Source organism: Macaca fascicularis, chromosome 3 (assembly GCF_037993035.2).
Source record: "Macaca fascicularis isolate 582-1 chromosome 3, T2T-MFA8v1.1".
Lineage (NCBI taxonomy): Eukaryota > Metazoa > Chordata > Mammalia > Primates > Cercopithecidae > Macaca > Macaca fascicularis.
This window is the reverse complement of record NC_088377.1, coordinates 149,707,644-149,727,033: the sequence shown is the minus strand read 5'-3', so window position 1 is coordinate 149,727,033 and position 19,390 is coordinate 149,707,644. Positions and strand designations below refer to the sequence as shown.

Sequence of the window (19,390 nt, the reverse complement as noted above, 5' to 3'; positions counted from 1 at the left end):
CGTGATCCGCCCGCCTCAGCCTCCCAAAGTGCTGGGATTACAGGCGTGAGCCACCGCGCCTGGCTAGAAGTACAGTTTTAAAAATACTTAACTGTTATCAGAAAATACAAACTAGTTTTTCTTTATGTCTTTAGAATATATATATACCTTCAAGTGTTATTTCAGAAAGAACTTCAAATCTTACTTTTTAAGAAAAATGATGTATATATTATTAAAAATTAATCTGTAGAATAATACGACCTTTAGGGGTGGAGTTTAAGTGAGTGCTGTCATTAAATCAGATATGCATTTTCTGTAAATAGAAAATAGTTCCTTTGGCACAAGTCCTCTGAAGAAAAATGTTTGGGGTTATTTAACAATACGACTCCACCTGCAAGAACACAGGGGAAAAAGTTTTACTGTGATTCAACCACAAAATTCTTCTAGTTTATTAGCCAGTAGAGAACATATTCCCCCTTGTGATATGATATAATGATATGATATGATAGAACATAGTATAGGAGCTGTTAAAAAGTTATCACTTAGTTATGCTGGGCAAAGAGTGAGTGGGATTATAAAAGTCAATGTAAGCCAGGTTGAACATTTTTAGTTGATGTATTTATTTATAATAGTATTCCTATCACAATTAATGGAGAATGCACTTGTTTGTTATTTCTTATTGACAGTTAACAGCACACATGAATTAGGCCCTCTGGTAGATTTAAAAATTCCTGCCAACAAGACACGGTGGACTTTAAAAAATTTAAATTTCAGCACTCGATATAAGTTTTATTTCTATGCACAAACATCAGCAGGATCAGGAAGTCAAATTACAGAGGAAGCAGTAACAACTATGGATGAAGGTAAGATGGGTATGTATAAAATCCATATAATCATAACCATCATGAAATAAAAATCTTTAAGTTTATGCTTTCTTTTTCCTTCTTGCTATGGAGTGTCTATCTTACCCGATTAATGCAAACACTTATTTGTAATTTCTCATTCTGATATATAATCAGCTATGTAGTTCATATTGGACTGTGATATTTTTCAACTATGTGAAACTTTTTAAAACTTTATATTAAAATCTTAGGGCGGGAGTGAGTAAGCATAATATTTGCCACACTTGAATTTGAAGTTCAAGAGAATGTTGTTTCCTATTTACAACTGTATATATTATATATATTCATGCACAAACATATATATGTACACATACATATAATACATACATATATGCATATACAGACATACGCACCTGTATACACACAAATATATGTAATTCGAGTTCTGGTCCTGATTTACTGGAAATAATTTTCTAGTTCACATATTGATTTACATTTTCTAGCAAGGAAATGGAAGCAATTATTAAATAGTGCATTTATTTTGTGTTTGAGCAACAGATTTTACATTTTGGTATGTACAAAGAAAGCAAAATAGAGCATTACAGTATTTAGAAAAGGAATTAACACTTCTTTTCATACTTTAAAAAGTTATTCTGAAAATCTTGAGATTCAATGAAAATTATCAAAAATATTATAAAAGATTTTCTGGTTTTGCATGTCTCTAAATTGTAGAGTTGTTTAAGTATTATTCATTTGACTATCTTTGATAGCATAAAAAATTGACAATTTCTGTCCAAAAATTGGTTTGAAATATCCTAAGCCTTCTTACATAATAAACAAGTATGAATAATGCACCTTAAGAAATGTGTTTGAATACCCAGTATTCAAACAGGGTATCCTGATAAAATGTTGGTACTGGATTTGAATACTGGATAAGTTTGGGGACACCAACATATCTATGTCCCCTATACCTGATGTGGTACACTTCATTCTTCTTGCATGCTTTAGCGTTTTAATAAGTGTTTTTGTATTACTATACATGCTCATGGGTGTGTTACATCTAACTATATAGTGTCCTGTTTCTGTTTCCCTTCATTAAAGCTGGTATTCTTCCACCTGATGTAGGTGCAGGCAAAGGTAAAATAATTCATCTGCATGACTTTATACATGTGTGAAATTTGCAATGTGAAACATGGGGAAGTGCAGCATGGGTAAAACAGAGAAAATAAAATATGCCTTGAACCACCAAAAGAAGAGATCTCATCCAATCTTGACTTCGAAAATAATTTCTAGTCCTTTCTTTACAAGTAGAAAGCCACATACTGAATTCTCCAAAAATTTTTTCTTGAGACTTATCCCTGGTACAAATCCTAATCTTAGCTTTTAATACTATGATTTTGGCTGGATCAGACAGGACCAAAACTGTGGATTTGTCACAGATCCTCTATATTTCCATGCCACATTATTTGGGGTTCAGAAATATTAGCCCTGTGATGAAAGCAGCCTGGTAGAAATCAGATCAACCAAGCTTCCTGTTCTATTCTGATTTAGCTGCTCTTCTTGTAGACACAGTGTACACTCGGCTGCCATTGCACAAAACCGTCTATTTGGAATTACAGCATAGCAATGCCCTCCAACTGGTTTAGGACTAAGTCTCCCCGAGCTTAGGGTCCCCTACAAGTGAGTCTTCCAGGTGACCAATATGGTCTTCTCAAATGTGTTATCCCATCCTGTCTTCACCCAACTGCCTAAGTCTCTTCCTCCTGAGTAACAGCCAACAATCCGCAATGGATTACTTTCGTTCTCCTTTATTTCTGACAGCTCTCTGGGTCAGAAAGATTTGTTGAGAGAATGGGCTTGAATAAGTTGTAATATGTCTTCCATCTGTGGCAATGCCAAAGATGCCCCAGTCTTTGACCCCTGGCTGCCGGTTGACCAGTCAGCTTTTTAGAGAGCAGTGGAGCATCTGCCACTGGGCACTGTTTTCATGTGGCATGCCCATGGTCAGGGGTTTCCCTGGGCTTTCACAGATCAGGTGAGTGTAAACAGGAATGAAGAAAAGGAAGACCAAGAGAAAAATGTGCTTTGCCCTATATTATTCAACTCTTGTGAGCTTAGACTTGATAGATTTATTCTATTTGCTTAGAAATTTGCTTATATTCAGAGCTTTGGTAAATTACAAAATATCAATCAGATAGATTTTGGAGGTATTGAATAAGAACTATAGCCATTTTCAGTAACCTTGAGAGTATTATATCTGTAGTTTTAGACTTGAAAGGATGAAGCTGTAAAAATTCAAAATTTCTATATCATGGAAGATGTAAACTTACTTCTGTTTATTTTTATACTTCCTTCCTATGATAATTAGATATCAGTTAAAATTATTAGTTGTTTTACGATAATATATTGCTTTATAACTTCAACTGGAGCATTTCACTAAAAGCCTGGCCTTGTTTCCTATGCAGTGGACATGTCACTGTGGCCGTGCCTAGAGCTGATAGCAGAGAAATTGTGCTTGAGCAGGACTGTCTGTGAAGCAAGTCTGAATTCTCAATGGACTTGTCTTGTTAGAAGCAGATGTGCACTCCACTGGAAAAACATCACCCCTCTGTTTTTAATAAATTCAAACTGAAATCTTTAAAGGGTTTTGGTTTTACCATTTGATGTTACTAATTTGAATTGTGAGCTACTTATGGTTAGAGAGACAAGCAAAAATGGAGTGTCTGAAAGTTCATTAAGCCCCCAGTATTAAAATCTGATGGATCTCAGATAAGAAAAGGAATAGTGTTTAAATAAGGAGTAAAAAAGGCTAAATCTGACCTTAATTTTAATATGGTTTATTTTAATAGTTTAGCAGTAGTTAAATATGGCTTACATAAAAGGATATTTTGCCATGGTAAGACTTTAAACTGCTCAAGCGTAATTTGTGATCCTGGGTTTTCCTTCCTTAAAAATATTTCTTTTTTTAAATCTGAAAATGAATTCTGTCCTCTTCTCTATTTCCCTTCTCCGTGTGGAGTGTAGCTGCTCTGTGACAGGAGAAAAATTAAAGTTCTCCACTATCCTTCCAAATTTTAATTTTTTAAATGTATCTTTTAAAGTTTTATTTAAATCAGGACAAAAGGGAATAAATAAGAGATGAATCGAGATAAAACATGTGATATCGTTAGCTATAGAAGCATCAGCATGGCCGGACATGGTTGCTCACACCTGTAATCCCAACAGTTTGGGAGGCCGAGATGGGCAGATCACCTGTCGTCGGGAGTTCACAACCAACATGGCCAATGTGATGAAACTCCATCTCTAATAAAAATACAAAAATTAGTTGGGCGTGGTGGCAGGCACCTGTAATCCCAGCTACTCAGGAGGCTGAGGCAGGAGAATTGTTTGAACTTGGGAGGTGGAGGTTGCAGTGAGCTGAGATTGCACCACTGCACTCCAGCCTGGGCAACAAGAGCGAAACTCCATCTCAAAAAAAAAAAAAAAGAAGCATCAACATCTAATATGATTTTATTATGAATTATGATTTCATGAAAATTGGTTTTAGTTCATTTCTGGTCAAAGAGGGGAAAAGAAATGCATCTGAGTTTACATTTTTTAATTTTCTTACAGATTTTAAGAGATGTTAATGAAACCTAAGTTTTCAAATGTATAATTACAAAAGGATTATAAACCTGAAGGAAAACCCATGATAATTCAATTAACTATATGATGCCATACTAACCCTTCTTCTTACCATTCTCCTCAATATAATTAAATACTCAAGACCTTTGAGTCATTTATTTTTGTCCTTTTCCTTGTTGGATTAAAGCTCTCAATATTTGTGTAGGAATTACAGTTGATTGGCATATTTTTTTAATTTCTGTGTCTCTTTAAATGAGGCTGGGTGTGGTGGCTCATGCCCGTAATCCCAGCACTTTAGGAGGCCGAGGCAGGCAGATCACTTGAGGTCAGGAATTTGAGACAAGCCTGGCCAACATGGTGAAAGCCTGTCTCTACTAAAAATACCAAAATTAGCCAGGCGTGGTGGTACACACCTGTAGTCCTAGCTACTCGGGAGGCGGAGGCAGGAGAATTGTTTGAACCCAGGACGCAGAGGCTGCAGTGAGCTGGAGCCTGCAGTGAGCCAAGATTGCGCCACTGCACCCCAGCCTGGGGGACAGGACAAGACTCCATTTCATAAATAAATAAATAAATGATTTCAGGGTCTGGAATTCTAGGAAGTAGACCTGTGAAGGCATGTGTAAAAATGAACCAAAAATGTGCAGGCTCAAAAAGATTTATGTTCCCAGTTTTGCTGATGATCCACAGTGCCATATCCATTGCATTTGATCTGGCACTCTGGGGACCAAGCATCAAAATACTCTCCTAGGGTAATTAGCTGGAATACAGAAACAGGGAGAAACTAACTGGCAAGGCAGGAATCTGCATTCTTGACCTAATGTGCAGCCTGCTGTGGGGAAGCAGTTAGGAGTGAGTAGAGAAGGGTACTGAGGATCAGCCAGTGCTGAACCCCTTCTGTGACCTGACTCTCACTGTGTTCTTTGACTGAAGAACCCGTAAATACAAAATGAAATTCCTTTTCTGGCCTAAACGAAAACAAAACAAGACAGATCTAGAAGCATAGAAGGTTCAATTAGTTCAACAGTGAACGTCTCTCTGGCACATAAAACCACCCGCCTTTGTTTAAGAAGCTGTGTATAAAGACAGTAAGACAAACCCTGGCCTTGACATGCTTAAAATCTAGCAGATAAGACCAATGTAATAAATAATAACATAATAAATTGACACTAAACTAGAAATTGGAGCAAAATGTTATCTGAATACAGAGGCGTGAACCATTTATTTTGCCAAGCAGAATCAGGAAAAGCTTCACAAAGAAAATAATATTGAACTGGGCCTTGAAGCCCAGTTTTTGTTTTGTTTTATTTTTGGCAGATGAGTCAGGGAGTTGCAGTGTGTAAAGTCTCAGTAGGGGTCACAAGCACATGGGGTTTGAAAACATACTGGATGTCTGGGTTATACCAAGTGGTCCACTTAGGCTGACATGTAGAGAGTGTGTGGAAAAGAGAAGACCCTGAGATGGGACTGGAGCAGTGGGTGGGGCCAGATGGTAACAGCTCTGAACGGCTGTGAATGCTCTGCTAAGGAATTTGTATTTACCTATAGGCAGAGTTTTAAACAGAGAAGTAGCTAGATTAGAGTTGTAGTTTCAGCAGCTAAATGTAGGTAACTACACTGGTGGTCTCTACAGAGGAAGACTTACAGCTGGGAGAGGCACACAGGAAACAGCCCGTTGGGAAAGCCCAGAGACGGGACACTGGAGCTCCCTGTATGGTACCACATAGGTGCTCTGTGAGTCAGAAAGTGGATGAGTGGCAATTAAAAGGAAGGAGAGTTTGAATTCTCTATAGTAAAAGTGGCTAAACAGCATGCCTTAGGAAATTGTGGTATCTTTTCTGGGTACCTGTAAGAATAAGCTAAATGCAAATTTCCAGTATATAATACTTTATATTATTAACTATAACTAGTAATATGATGCTGTACATTAGATCTCTAGAACTTGTTCATCTTATAACTGAAAGTTTGTACCCTTTGACCAACATCTCCCATTTCCCCAACCCCCACCCCACCCCTAGCCCCAGGCAACCACTATTCTACACTCTCTTTCTCTAAGTATAACTTTTCTAGATTCCATATGTGAACCCCAAAAATCTGAGACAGGTTTTAGTTAATTTAGAAAGTTATTTTGCCCAGGTTGAGAACATGTTCCTGTGACATACCCATAGCTCAGGAGGCTCTGAAGACATGCGCCCAAGGTGGGCAGAGCACAGTTTGGTTTTATACACTTTAGGGAGATATGAGACATCAATCAACATATGTGAGATGAACATTGGTTTGGTCTGGTAAGGCGGGACAACTCGAAGGAGGGAGTGTCCAGGTCTTGGTAGGTGAGAGACAAACGGTTGCATTCTTTTTGAGTTTCTGATGAGCCTCTCCGAAGGAGGCAGTCAGATATGCATTTATCTCAGTGAGCAGAGGGGTGACTTTGAAAAGAATGGGAGGCAGGTTTGTCCTAAGCAGTTCCCGGATTGACTTTTCCCTTTAGCTTAGTGATTTTGGGGCCCAAAGATTTATTTTCCTTTCACACACATTTAAGTGAGATCATGCAATATTTGCCTTTCTGTGTCTGGATTATTTTAGCTAGCACAGTATCCTGCAGGTTCATCCATGTTGTTGCAAATGGCAGGATTTCTTTCTTTTTTAAGTCAGAATAATATTCCATTATATGTGTGTGTGTGTATATATATGGTAATTTCTTTATCCATTCATCTGTCAACGGATATTTAGGTTGTTTTCGTATCTTGACTTTGTGAATAATGCTGCAATGAACATAGGAGAGTCCATACCTCATAGAGATACTCATTTCATTTCAATAAAACTAGAAACTAAATAATAATAATGAACAGTTTAGAGAAGAAACTCTGAGAAGGGAGCACCCATAGAAACCAATGTAAAAAATAAAAAGAAACTAAATGCTCTTTTGTTAGAAGTACCTTGCTCTTCTGTTAGTAAATGCTCTTTGTGTTAGAAGTATTATGGTTCTGCCTTGAACATCTTCCATAATTACTCCAAGATTAAATTCCTTAGTTTCAGGATTCCAAAATTTTTTAAGAAAATTAATATTTTTCCTGGGTTGCCATTGATGTTTTACACGTGTGTGCATATTTGCTGTCATTGATTGATCATATTCCTATTATTTTTTCCTATAAGAAGAATATCTCAGAAAACTAAAATTAACTAGGTCCACAGGACTCTGAATAATTCAGTAATCAGTTTTGCCCTCTGCTGTTTCCCCATGCTTAGCACAAAGAGATACAAAATTTGCATGTGTTGTTGAATTATATTTTAGAAGTCAAGAGCATTATTTAACCGCTTTAATATCTTTCTTTTCTTAATTCTAAGAAGTGTAATTTTATTACATTGCTTTGAACAAAGGTCTTTAGCTTCTACATTTTATAAACATGTCTTAGAATATAATTTTAGTGTCTTGGTAAACCCATTGATGCTGTCGGATTTACTATCCTAGTAAATTTTATGTGGGATAATAAATTGATCTTATTTTTTAACTACTGAAGTTAACACATCTGTAAATGTTTCGTTTTTAGTTTACGCTATTGAGGTAGGACTGATAGAATTGCCAGCCTCGGGTATTCAAATAACATTTTTTAATGACTTTAGATGTTGTCTTTACCCAGTAGCAAGCATGTAGCATCATCTGGTCTCCATAATTTGGATTTTTAAGAAGCTATTTAGGTTGCACTATGATTTTTCAGAAAATGCTTTGTAACAAACAGTTAACAGGTAAGATTGTCTTGCTCTCTGGGAAATGTTACATGAAATAGTTTTTACTCCTTTTATTTACTCTTTCTTAACTTCTGATAGAACATATCTGGAAATTTCTTTTGCAGCTTCTCTTCCAACATCCCCTAACCATCCATCATTCTCTAAAGCAGGGGTTCCTTACCTGGGGTCCCTGAGTTTCCCAGAGTTTGATACTCAAAGAAGTCTGTTTCTTAAAACAGATCAAAAGCGCTGTTCAAAGGGGCATTCTTTGTCACACCAACACAGATTTTTCAAAGACCTACATTGAGATGACAAATAGAATTGAAAAGTAGCCACATAGTATTGGGGTTTACCTCGGGGTCTCTGACATTCCATGACGACATCTGTCCCTGGGATTGTTCAGCAATCCCCCTCTCCATCACACATTAATAAATGAAGACGGTGACATTTCCTGAGACTGTATCTAATGGACAACAGTTAACATTGTTTAGAACCCATATAATAGAACTCATATATTTTAATATCATGCATCATTATTTCTGATATTTAATTTATTTCCTAATGCTGTAATTTAAGAAACAAAAAAATTTCTGTAATGAAAGCAAAGCATGAGTGAACCCTAAATTTTAGCTGTAAATTCTTATTTAATTCTATTTGCATAATTTCACAGTATTTAAACTTATTTTATATTCGTGTGTATGGTGCTGCAATATGATTGTTTGTTTTATTTTTCTATTGTATGTTTAGTTCAAGCAGTAAATCCCAGGATCAGCAATCTTACTGCCGCAGCTGCTGAGACCTATGCCAATATCAGTTGGGAATATGAGGGACCACAGCATGTGAACTTTTATGTTGAATATGGTGTAGCAGGCAGTAAGAAACAATTTCATTACCCGATTTTTAGTTTGGGGGATGCATTTTAAAAGATTAAGAACATTCTTAGGAATTTAGTATGGATCATCTTGAAAAATAACTTGATCCAATTAAATGAATGACTTATCTAAAAAAAAGTATAGTGAACCGTCAGCCTACCACATATTATATGCACAACTAGGAATTGCTTTTTTGTGTTATTAATAACAGATGGCATATGTTCCATTACGTATGTTATTTTCATATCATAGTACTTAAAACTGGTTCTATGCCCACAACACATAAACAAGAATAGGAAGGAATAATTATATTTGCAAGTACAAGTGGGAAAAAAGAAAAAGTTTTTTTTTCAAATTGTACTTTGAAGTAACAGAAATCAAACTGACTTGAAAGTATTCATTTTGCCCTAACTAGCCCAACAGAATTTTATAAGAAACTGCAGAAAATTAATAGTTTGGGAGAGCATTCATTATGTTTTAATGTTTGATATGTTCTCAAGTCAGGCATTCTTCGTAGATCCTGGCCACATCTACTGGGAGATGGGGCAGCTTTCACTTTCAGCAGTTTGTGAAAACCCAGTGCCCCCTCCTAAATGCAGTGTGCTTATATAGAACAAATGAGGTGGCCAATGTTTGTGACAAAGTGTTGAACAGAGTCCAATTTTCTGTTTAAGCCTTTATCATGCCGGTAAATATTTTTAGAAATGACGATCCCTTTAGAAAAACCAATACCTGGGAAAGGTTGAATCAATTAATTGGATACATTGGAAGGCATTTAAGTTTACCAAAAGATTCATCTTGTGAATCTTAAAAAACAATTTTTCCGGCCGGGCGCGGTGGCTCAAGCCTGTAATCCCAGCACTTTGGGAGGCCGAGACGGGCGGATCACGAGGTCAGGAGATCAAGACCATCCTGGCTAACGCGGTGAAACCCCGTCTCTACTAAAAAAAATACAAAAAACTAGCCGGGCAAGGTGGCGGGCGCCTGTAGTCCCAGCTACTCGGGAGGCTGAGGCAGGAGAATGGCGCAAACCCGGGAGGTGGAGCTTGCAGTGAGCTGAGATCCGGCCACTGCACTCCAGCCTGGGCGACAGAGCGAGACTCCGTCTCAAAAAAAAAAAAAAATTTTCCCATAGTTCATTTAAGCTATTTAATGTATAACAGTTCTTTTGATAAACATCTTTAGAGAAACTCAACAGTTTCATAAGGCAAGGTGCAGATAAAGAATCTTCCTTTGTGTTAAAGAGGAGAATTAATACAATGGGAATATATACAATTAATAAGCAAGCTAGATACCCAGTCTATTTTTCTTTGAGGATATTTTCCTGTAGGTCATTTAAGTTGATTTATTTGACATGACTACATTTATAATAATCTAAAATGGTAAATCTAAGCATCCTACATCTTGTCTTTAGCTTATAAAGAATTTTCCTTTCTTGAAGCATTAAGTGACTTCTGGTCCCTTAAAATATTCAAATTTGTTGTTTTTGCAAAATTTCCATAGGCAAAGAAGAATGGAGAAAAGAAATTGTAAATGGTTCTCGGAGCTTCTTTGGGTTAAAGGGTCTAATGCCAGGAACAGCATACAAAGTTCGAGTTGGTGCTGTGGGGGACTCTGGTTTTGTGAGTTCAGAGGATGTGTTTGAGACAGGCCCAGGTGAGGCGCACACCACACCTGTTCTGGCTCCCGCTCAGAGGTGGAGGCCGCCAGGTGCTCCAGCTGGAGATGGGGGCTGGTGGAGCTGTGTTATGGGTAGGGCATGAATGTCTTTCTATGGGGCCCTGTTGGGTTGGGAGTTTTGTTTTTTGTCTTTGGTTCTTTATATCAAATGAATTATGGAATTTAGCAAATCATCTTCTAGCCACATTATTACCAAAAATCATCACAAAAATAGACTTAAATATGATTTTAACTTATGTTATGTAAAGAATTCAATTGTTCATATCACATATATAAACTTTCCCTCAGTGTTAAACTGAAATTTTTAAAGTGCTTTTGAAGATGAAAGAACTTACAAGAAAGTCACAATTCTGGCCGGGCGCAGTGGCTCACGCCTGTAATCCCAGCACTTAGGGAGGCCGAGGCAGGTGGATCACCTGAGGTCAGGAGTTTGAGACCAGCCTGGCCAACATGGTGAAACCCTGTCTCTACTAAAAATACAAAAATTAGCTGGGCATGGTGGCGGGTGCCTGTAATCCCAGCTACTCAGGAGGCTGAGGCAGGAGAATCGCTTGAACCCAGGAGGCAGACGTTGCGGTGAGCCAAGATTGTGCCATTGCACTCCAGCCTGGGCAACAGAGTAAGACTCCATCTCAAAAAAAAAAAAAAGAAAAGAAAAGAAAGTCACAATTCTTTATTTCAAAATGGCCTACAACCCAGCAGAACCCTGCAGTCTGCTTAGACAACTGATAGAGATATTATTACATTTGTATGGAACAAGAACTTGTACAATTCATATGCTACATTTTTTATCACACCAAATTTTACTGCCTGTATATATTTACTTCTGTGAATATTATCAAAATATACAAGTAAAAAGTGAAGTTTCTAAAATAAAGAAAAATGTTCATGTGAAATGCAAGAACATTCGTATTTGCTCACTAGATGGAGAACAATCTCTGCTTACTTACATTTCAACAAGAGTTGTTTGTGGTACATGTTCACTCTGCGGTTCATACCCCTATATATTTTCAGTCACTGCATGCATTCTTAAAGAAATGTGCATATCCTGTAGAATACATTACACAATGTATTTTTTGTGACTTTCATTAACAAAACATTATGATTTTTAAAGTCAGGTTTTACAGTTTAGAAAAATATAAATCATAAGTGGTTTTAAAAAAGAAACCAACAATAATGTATTAAACTATATTTTAAAGATATTCGTTTGCTAAAATCATAATGTTTTAAGAAAACCACACATTTTCTGTTATTCTGTTTTTTGTATTTCATATCCATTTATGTACATAGTTCTAGGAAAACTGTGTGTTAAACTTAAAAGGGTAATATCTAATCAATTCGTAGCTATTTTACAAGGTTTTTGTTTGTTGTTATTGATAACTTTTATTTTCTCAATGCTAAAAGCTCAAGTAGATATTATCTTCATATATAGCTGGAATGCTAATAATAGTAATAGGACTAGCATTTAGTCAGCTCTCCTATACAGCAGGAAGTGGTTTTCTCATTCAGTCCTTACAACAATCCTATGCTGTAGGCATCATTATTACTCCACTTACCCCTCAAGTCAGAGAGGTGGAGTACCTGCCAGGTCACCCAGTAGGAACGTGATAGAGCTAGGATTAGAAGCTTGTCCTTCCATCTCCAGAAGAAAGGCCCTCCCTATACCCCACTGCAAGGTCACAAAGGTCCATAGGCTAAGGAGGACAGGCTGTCTCAGAAAGGGCAGCTTCAGTCAACACTTGGTATATCCAGTCAGTGATTCTGGACCCCTGCAGGCTGCACGTGGTTACTGGTTCTGGATTATTTATGAAGAATCTACTATGTATAAAAATGACCTGTTGTTAAAATTGTTAGAAATGCTTAGGAAAGGAAAAAGTGACTTTAGCCAAAGTTAGATTCACCCTCAAAATCAAGTTGTAGCATTTTTTGTCCTTTTATAGGACAAAAGACAACTCCATTAGAAAATTATTTTTCACTCAGCAGTGTAATGCCTACAGTTCCAGCAGCAACTGCCAGATAGTTCAAGATGAGGAATCGTGATAGGTGGACCTTCTTGTGAGCCTGTGATAGAGAGACAGGACAAGGTCACAACCAGTTCTTGTCACTTTTTACATATAAATGTATTAAAAAGAACAAATATTGAGTCAACTCTAGTGACCTTAGTTAACACATCACCTGTAAGAGCAAATGCTGCTAGCATTCTAGAATGTCTCAGTTTACCATTACGCGGCCTCCCTTTTCCCAGTTCACAATGCTCCATCCTTTGGGGCTGCTGGGTTAACTCCAGTGTGAAACCACCGTCTGCCACTGCTCCTGCTCCTCCTCTCCTCTCTTCCCTCTGGGTTCGCGGTGTAAGGATGTCAGTGTTTGGCATGAAAGCATATCATTGGCTAATTTTTAAACTCTGCATTCATGATCTACTTCTCTCTCTTCTTCTGAGTTCTGCTAATTTTAGGACCCTAGACTCAACTTTCATCTACAGTTGTTTCATGAATCTTCCTACCATTACACCATCTCTCCCTTTTATAGTCTGGATTTTTAAAGTATATTTCTTAATTTTTTTCCTATGGCACAAACTGAAAAACAAACGAGATAGGCGGTGTCCTGATGCTGCACTTCTTCCCCGTACTACTGGAATGACCTTTCATTACCGCCACCCCACCTCGTGTGACCGCTCATTAGCGCCACTCCCTGCCCCCGTTTGACCTCTCATTAGTGCCACCCCTTCTGGTATGACCAGATCTGACCTCTCATTAACGCCATCCACCTCGTCCCCTTCCTCTTTTACCTGTGTCCCTCAATTACCCAGTCTTTCTTGTCATCACAAAGGATTTAAAACAGATTTGTTTTCCCGGGGCCTAACGGGTTTTTTGTCAGTTGTTTCCAAACTTTGGTTAAGGTCACATTTTGCTCTTCCTAAATACATCTAAGCATTTGAACAGGACATTTTCATCCATAGTGCATTCTTCATAAATAGTAGAGAACAAATAACCATTTCCCTCACCCTGTCTCTCTTCTATGTTGATTCTATGGTTCTGAGGACTCAAGAGCGTTTTCCTCAGAGACCTCCTATCACAGAGCACAGATACCCATGACAGCAAGCAACGCCAGAGCAGAAGACTGTGGTAAAGCTGACCTACAGAAAACAAAGCAAATCTCATTCTATTTTCATGTTCTTTATATGTGTTTAATTTATCATTTTCTGGATTACTCAAATAATACATGAATATATTTTATTTTTTTAAAAATTCAGATAGTGAAGATTCTCTTTTACTCTGCTACTCAGCCCTACCTAGCCCTTCAATGGGTGATACCCTCCCATTGAAACTGACTCTAGAAGGAAAACCCCCATAGGTTTAATTCTCTCTATGTAGGGTGTGTGTGTGTGTTTGTGGTGCACAATCGTGGTTATGGCTTGGATTTGTATGTCCCAGATGATTTTAGATTGTCCTGATAGGCCTCTTTTAATCATTCTGGAATTTAAATCTTTTATTTTATGCATGGAAAGTCAATAGAGGTTTTTATTCCATTTACACAGTTTCTGTTTTATATCAATTTCTGGTGTACTTGTGTGTGTCTGAATGTGACTGTGTATGTGCACACATGCACCTATTACCATATTGTGTCTGCCTATTTTAAATAATAGGGCAGTGAAACATTTTTTCTTTTAGACATAGAGGCAGAAATTCAAAGTCAGTGTGGATGTTTGTACACCACCCATCAAACATCCATCCAGTTTTTGCATGGTTGCATAGCAGCAAACTGCCAGTCAGTAGTTCGATTTTGGCAGTCACCATCCTTGTAGAACAATATCTCTGCTGGTACCTGAGTATTTTGTTTTTCCCTTTTTAGTTGCATTTAATTAGATGAAAAATGTAAATGCTAAATCTATTATGACAGGGCTGTAAATCAGCACACTAAAAACAAGAACTAACTTTAGTCAAATGCTTAAGAGACTTAATGCCGTTTGGTTTTTTGTTCAGTTTTGAAGAAAAAGCACAGACTGGGCATTAATTGAAAGAAATATGTTGCCAAAGCAGATGTAATGATGGACTTTAATACCTTTTTGCCTGTCTCAGAATAGGAAGTGCCTATAGCATTTTATTCTTTAACTGAAGACTTTTGCAGATTTGATATCTGGATTGTTTTTAGGAATGCATTACAGCAGTATAATATAATGGCTAGTGGCATATTTTCTGGAGTCAGACACAGGTTGCTCCAACTTTTCGGCAAGTTCTTAATCTTCTCTGGGCATGGCTTTATTCCTGATGCCTACCTCAGAGACTTGTTGTAAAGATTAAATGAGATATGCCTCAGCACAGTGCCAAGCCTATGGTAAGGGTCCAAAACTGTTAGCCGTCAGTGTTTTTACCATTGTCTTCATCTTCATCATCATGACTGTGGTATGTATATGGCAAGGAGAAACTACCTAAACTGGTGCTTTACTTGTATGTGGCTATAATACAGCTCAAAACTTCACTAACTAATGAGGCATGAGGGCCTATTGGGAAAAGGCTACCAGCCTTTGACTTGTATTTCAAATAAGGTATTTTTGCTTCTCATTTTATTTATTCTACGTATGTCCATATTTTTTTTACCTTCCTCTTCACACTTGATTTTTAGCATTTCCTTTTTCTCCCTAAACTTTATATGGAGAAAAAGAGGCAATGAGATGCTATTCTTGCAACATTGGCAGAACCTGGGATATGCGTAGTCATGTTTATTTCTGCATCCAGAGATCACACACACCTAACTCAACTGTGTAAAATATATTCAGAAGAAATTCAGTCAAATTAAAAGCATGATATAAGCATGCTTATGGAGTCAAAAGAAGAAAATGTTTTATCTTGATTATGGTCAAAAGAGAGAAAATAAAGGTCTTTTAAAAAATAATTTATGCCAGTTAATTAAGCAAATCTGCATGGGCATGTCTGAATAGCCATTGATGCTGCACTTTTTCCCATAAGATTGATACTTTAAAATAATACCCAAAATGCTAATTATTCTGTGGTTTTCTTAGAAATTTTGCATATTATGACTGATGGAATAAGGGGTTTCGCATTTATTAAACAGAATAGATGAACACTGAAAGGATATGTATACACATAAGTGAGTACTTTCTTTTCAAACTAGTCACTTGGGCAAATAATTATTTCACTGACTGAGAGATATGCCAATCTTTTGAATGGATCCTTAGCAATAACAAATATTGATTCTTTGAGGGTAGATTTGGTTTTTCAGAAATTTCCACTCAGTACCAACTCTTGTGAATGAGATGAATAACAAATCTAAGTAATATTTTGGGTGCAAATTGAGCTGTTACATAAAACAATACAGCTGTTTTTCTGATCTGGAAAGGTTTCTTGTGTGGACCATTTTTTTTTTTAAACAGATTTCTAAAAAATATCGAAAATGACAACAGCCTTGCAAGGACAGTGTAGCCTCTAAAAGCAGTTTCTTTGAAGAGAAAATACTCAATTAGATGTATACATTCTGTTCTGTTTAAAACTCAGTTTTATATTTTGCTCATTGTACTTAATGTAAAATGTATCCTGTTAACAGTGAATAATTGGTTTGGGAATTTGTTTTTATTGAGAATATATAGTGAAAATAACTGTGAACACAATGTTCACCAGGGGTTGTTAGCATTTAATGTTATCATTATTCAGATTTCTCTATTTGATTTTTTTAATGAATGAAGATTTTTCAAAGTTAAGTATTTATATAATTTCTGATTAATAATTGACAGATCCTAATTTGGGGCCACATGCAAAATATATGAAAGCTCACATAATGTGGCAATTTTTTACTCTGAGAGACTGCAGCAGTTCCCATCTCCCCTTAACCTATTGCCACCAACACCGTTGATTTATTTTCCAGCAATGGCAAGCCGGCAGGTGGATATTGCAACTCAGGGCTGGTTCATTGGTCTAATGTGTGCTGTCGCTCTCCTTATCTTAATTTTGCTGATCGTTTGCTTCATCAGAAGAAACAAGGGTGGTAAATATCCAGGTAAGAAAGAAAGATTAAAATTGCTTTATAATGCTACATAATAATCCATTAAACTAAAAAGAAATAATGGGGGTAATCATGTAGATTGTAATATTATGTCTTCCCAGAGCCATGAGTTTGGAGTTTCTCTTCAAATGACTTTTGATCCCTTTTTATATAATGGCAACCTAAACATTGTCAACGATCATAAGGCATTTGGAGGATTAAATCAATCTGTTCTCTGAAAACAGTAGTGAGTCTACTTTCTTAGACTCCACATAAGTTATGGATGCTGAAGTAACACCTAAAACCAACTGGCAAGGGGAGAGTTGCAGGGAAGGTGCATGGAGTTTTTCAGAGGAAGTAATGCATGAACTAAGTCTTCATATTGTGATGTGTGACATTGCTTTCCCTATGATGTAATGGTTTATTCAATTTAGCGGACCCATTAAATTTATATTTCCTTTACCTGACCATTTTCCCTTCAGTGACAAGAAAAAAAAATCTGTGAAAGAATAGGCTTACAAAAACAATTTGCAACCATTAATATAGTTAATAAATAGATTGGTAAAATAGGGGGAAATCTTAGAAACTTAAAAATTATTTATTTATTGGGTGAGACTAGTCAACTTTATGTGTTAATAAATGTACATTCTATTGGGTTGCCTCAAAAATAAAACACCAACATATATGTGTGGCCACAATATATATGGTTGTACAACATCTACTTGTGTATAGAATTATTTTTCACTGCTGTATATCTCAAAGAATGCTCTCATGGACTTTGAATAAGAAAGAACAGGATCAACAGAAAATCATATCATTTTGACATTTTAGTTAAAGAAAAGGAAGATGCCCATGCTGACCCTGAAATCCAGCCTATGAAGGAAGATGATGGGACATTTGGAGAATACAGGTGAGCCCCTGCTTCTCTGCTCTTCATCTTCTCTGCCCACACAAACACAGTCTCGAGAATAGAACTCGGCCAGAACATGCTCTGCCTGGCATCTCATATTTTCCTCAAATAAAAGTTTAGGGATACTTCCATGTCTCGATGTTTACATGTCCCTCATGGTCAAACATTTTCATTTTTCATTAAAAAACTAAATTTTGATTTTAGTCATAATTTTGGAGGTGGAATGTCTCCCACTTTGTCATATTTTCCATGGGCCCATGCTGTATTGATCAATCTAATCTAGCAAAGCCAGTGTGCTACTATGAGCATTAAAACAACAAAAAAGACCCCCCAATGCCTGCATTGTAAAGAAAACTATACTTGTCATCTTCTAAACATGCTGTAATAAAACCAGTGTGAACAGACTTTTTCATCTAGAATTTGAAGCCAGTTTTCCTAAACAATACCCATACCCTTGCCCTTTAATCATGAAATGGTGACTAGATTGTTTTAGAAGCTGTTAACTATTAAGAAATATCATAGCTCTCTAGGCAATGTGTTACTCATGGAACTTTGATAATACATTCTTGGCTTGACTCCATCATTAAGGGAAAATGTTAATATAACCTATGTGCTAAATTTTTAAAAAATCTTCTCTTTAAACAAAGATAAATCTTTTCAAGAGAAGGAAAATATTATTTTAGATTTGTTTAAAAACAGAAACAAAATATGTATTTATTTAAATAAAATGTGAGGATTCTGTTATTCTAAAAGTATACCTTTTTAAAATACCTTCTTTACCTTGCTTTTCTTTTTAGAAGCCTCTTGCTTATATAAAATACCTTTTAAATATGCATTAGGCCCACTTTGAGACATTGTTTGCAAGATGAAGAGGCTTTTAGGCGAAATAAAATATTTCACTATTGTGATTACCAGGCAGCATTTGTAGAGAAGATATTTATGTTACTTTTTACCTGTCTCTAGAGCTCATTTTTGGTTTTTCCATGTCACTATCATGTCAATATCGTAGAATTTCATGTGACATAATGCTAAGGATGAAAAATATAGAACTGATTGAGAAAAAGACATATATTTTCAATAAAATCACTTTCATATCAGTTTCCATGCAGATACCTGTGTTTTTCCTTTATTATCTCAGCCCCTAAGTTTTTATATTCTGATCTCTTAAAGAGAGATAACTATGATTTCAAAAAGTTCTCAGAATTTCTGTATCTCGTGGTACAGAAAAATGAGTAGTGAGCGTTGTCTTGATATCAGAAGTTGGTTCTGGAGCTGAAGGTGCATGAAAACCTCATGCAGCATCCACACCCAGTTCACCCAAGAGGGCTTTGTAACACATTAGAGCAGCCTGCAGAAGCCCATAGCCTAGGGCATCTGGATGAGTAGAACTTCGCTGAAATAATTCACCTTTCTACATGTTTCTCCTGTAAAGCAGGTAAGCTGACAGTTACTAAATAACTTCTTATTTGTAAGAGTTCTTGTGGCTCTAATTATCAACAGGATATGCATACCACTCCCTTATTTATTGTGATGAAGCAAAATCTTTAATGTGGCCTGAAAAAAAAAATATGTATTTGCATGAGTTGGAAATAAACTATTGTCTTTCATACATTCTCCACATGGTGATGGGCTCCTATTCGACATTATCATGCCTCAGTGAATCTGGCAATGTACTGCCCACCATGTGGGTCTCAAACATCACCTTGCTCTTATGGCGATGTGAAACCATGATCTGAGGTCATGTGACTTTCCCAGATAATTGC

At 36.6% G+C, this 19,390-nt stretch overlaps 1 protein-coding gene across 50 annotated transcripts in view; it reads left to right on the top strand.

The window, feature by feature from the left end:
* The window catches only part of NRCAM (neuronal cell adhesion molecule), a 305,104-nt gene that overhangs the window by 275,653 nt on the left and 10,061 nt on the right, over positions 1-19,390 (top strand). For 17 of the 50 annotated variants that reach the window (XR_006696751.2, XM_074035813.1, XM_074035812.1 and 14 more), the window contains 6 exons: positions 666-851; positions 1,923-1,958; positions 8,916-9,041; positions 10,544-10,696; positions 16,601-16,732; positions 17,549-17,627. Coding sequence is in view for 47 of the 50 variants with exons in the window: in XM_074035813.1 (XP_073891914.1) it covers positions 666-851; positions 1,923-1,958; positions 8,916-9,041; positions 10,544-10,696; positions 16,601-16,732; positions 17,549-17,627 (712 nt within the window). In the remaining 3 variants the exon portion in view is untranslated. The remainder of the gene's footprint in view (positions 1-665; positions 852-1,922; positions 1,959-8,915; positions 9,042-10,543; positions 10,697-16,600; positions 16,733-17,548; positions 17,628-19,390) is intronic. The other 33 variants (XM_074035817.1, XM_045388605.2, XM_065542452.1 and 30 more) reach the window with 5 other exon arrangements.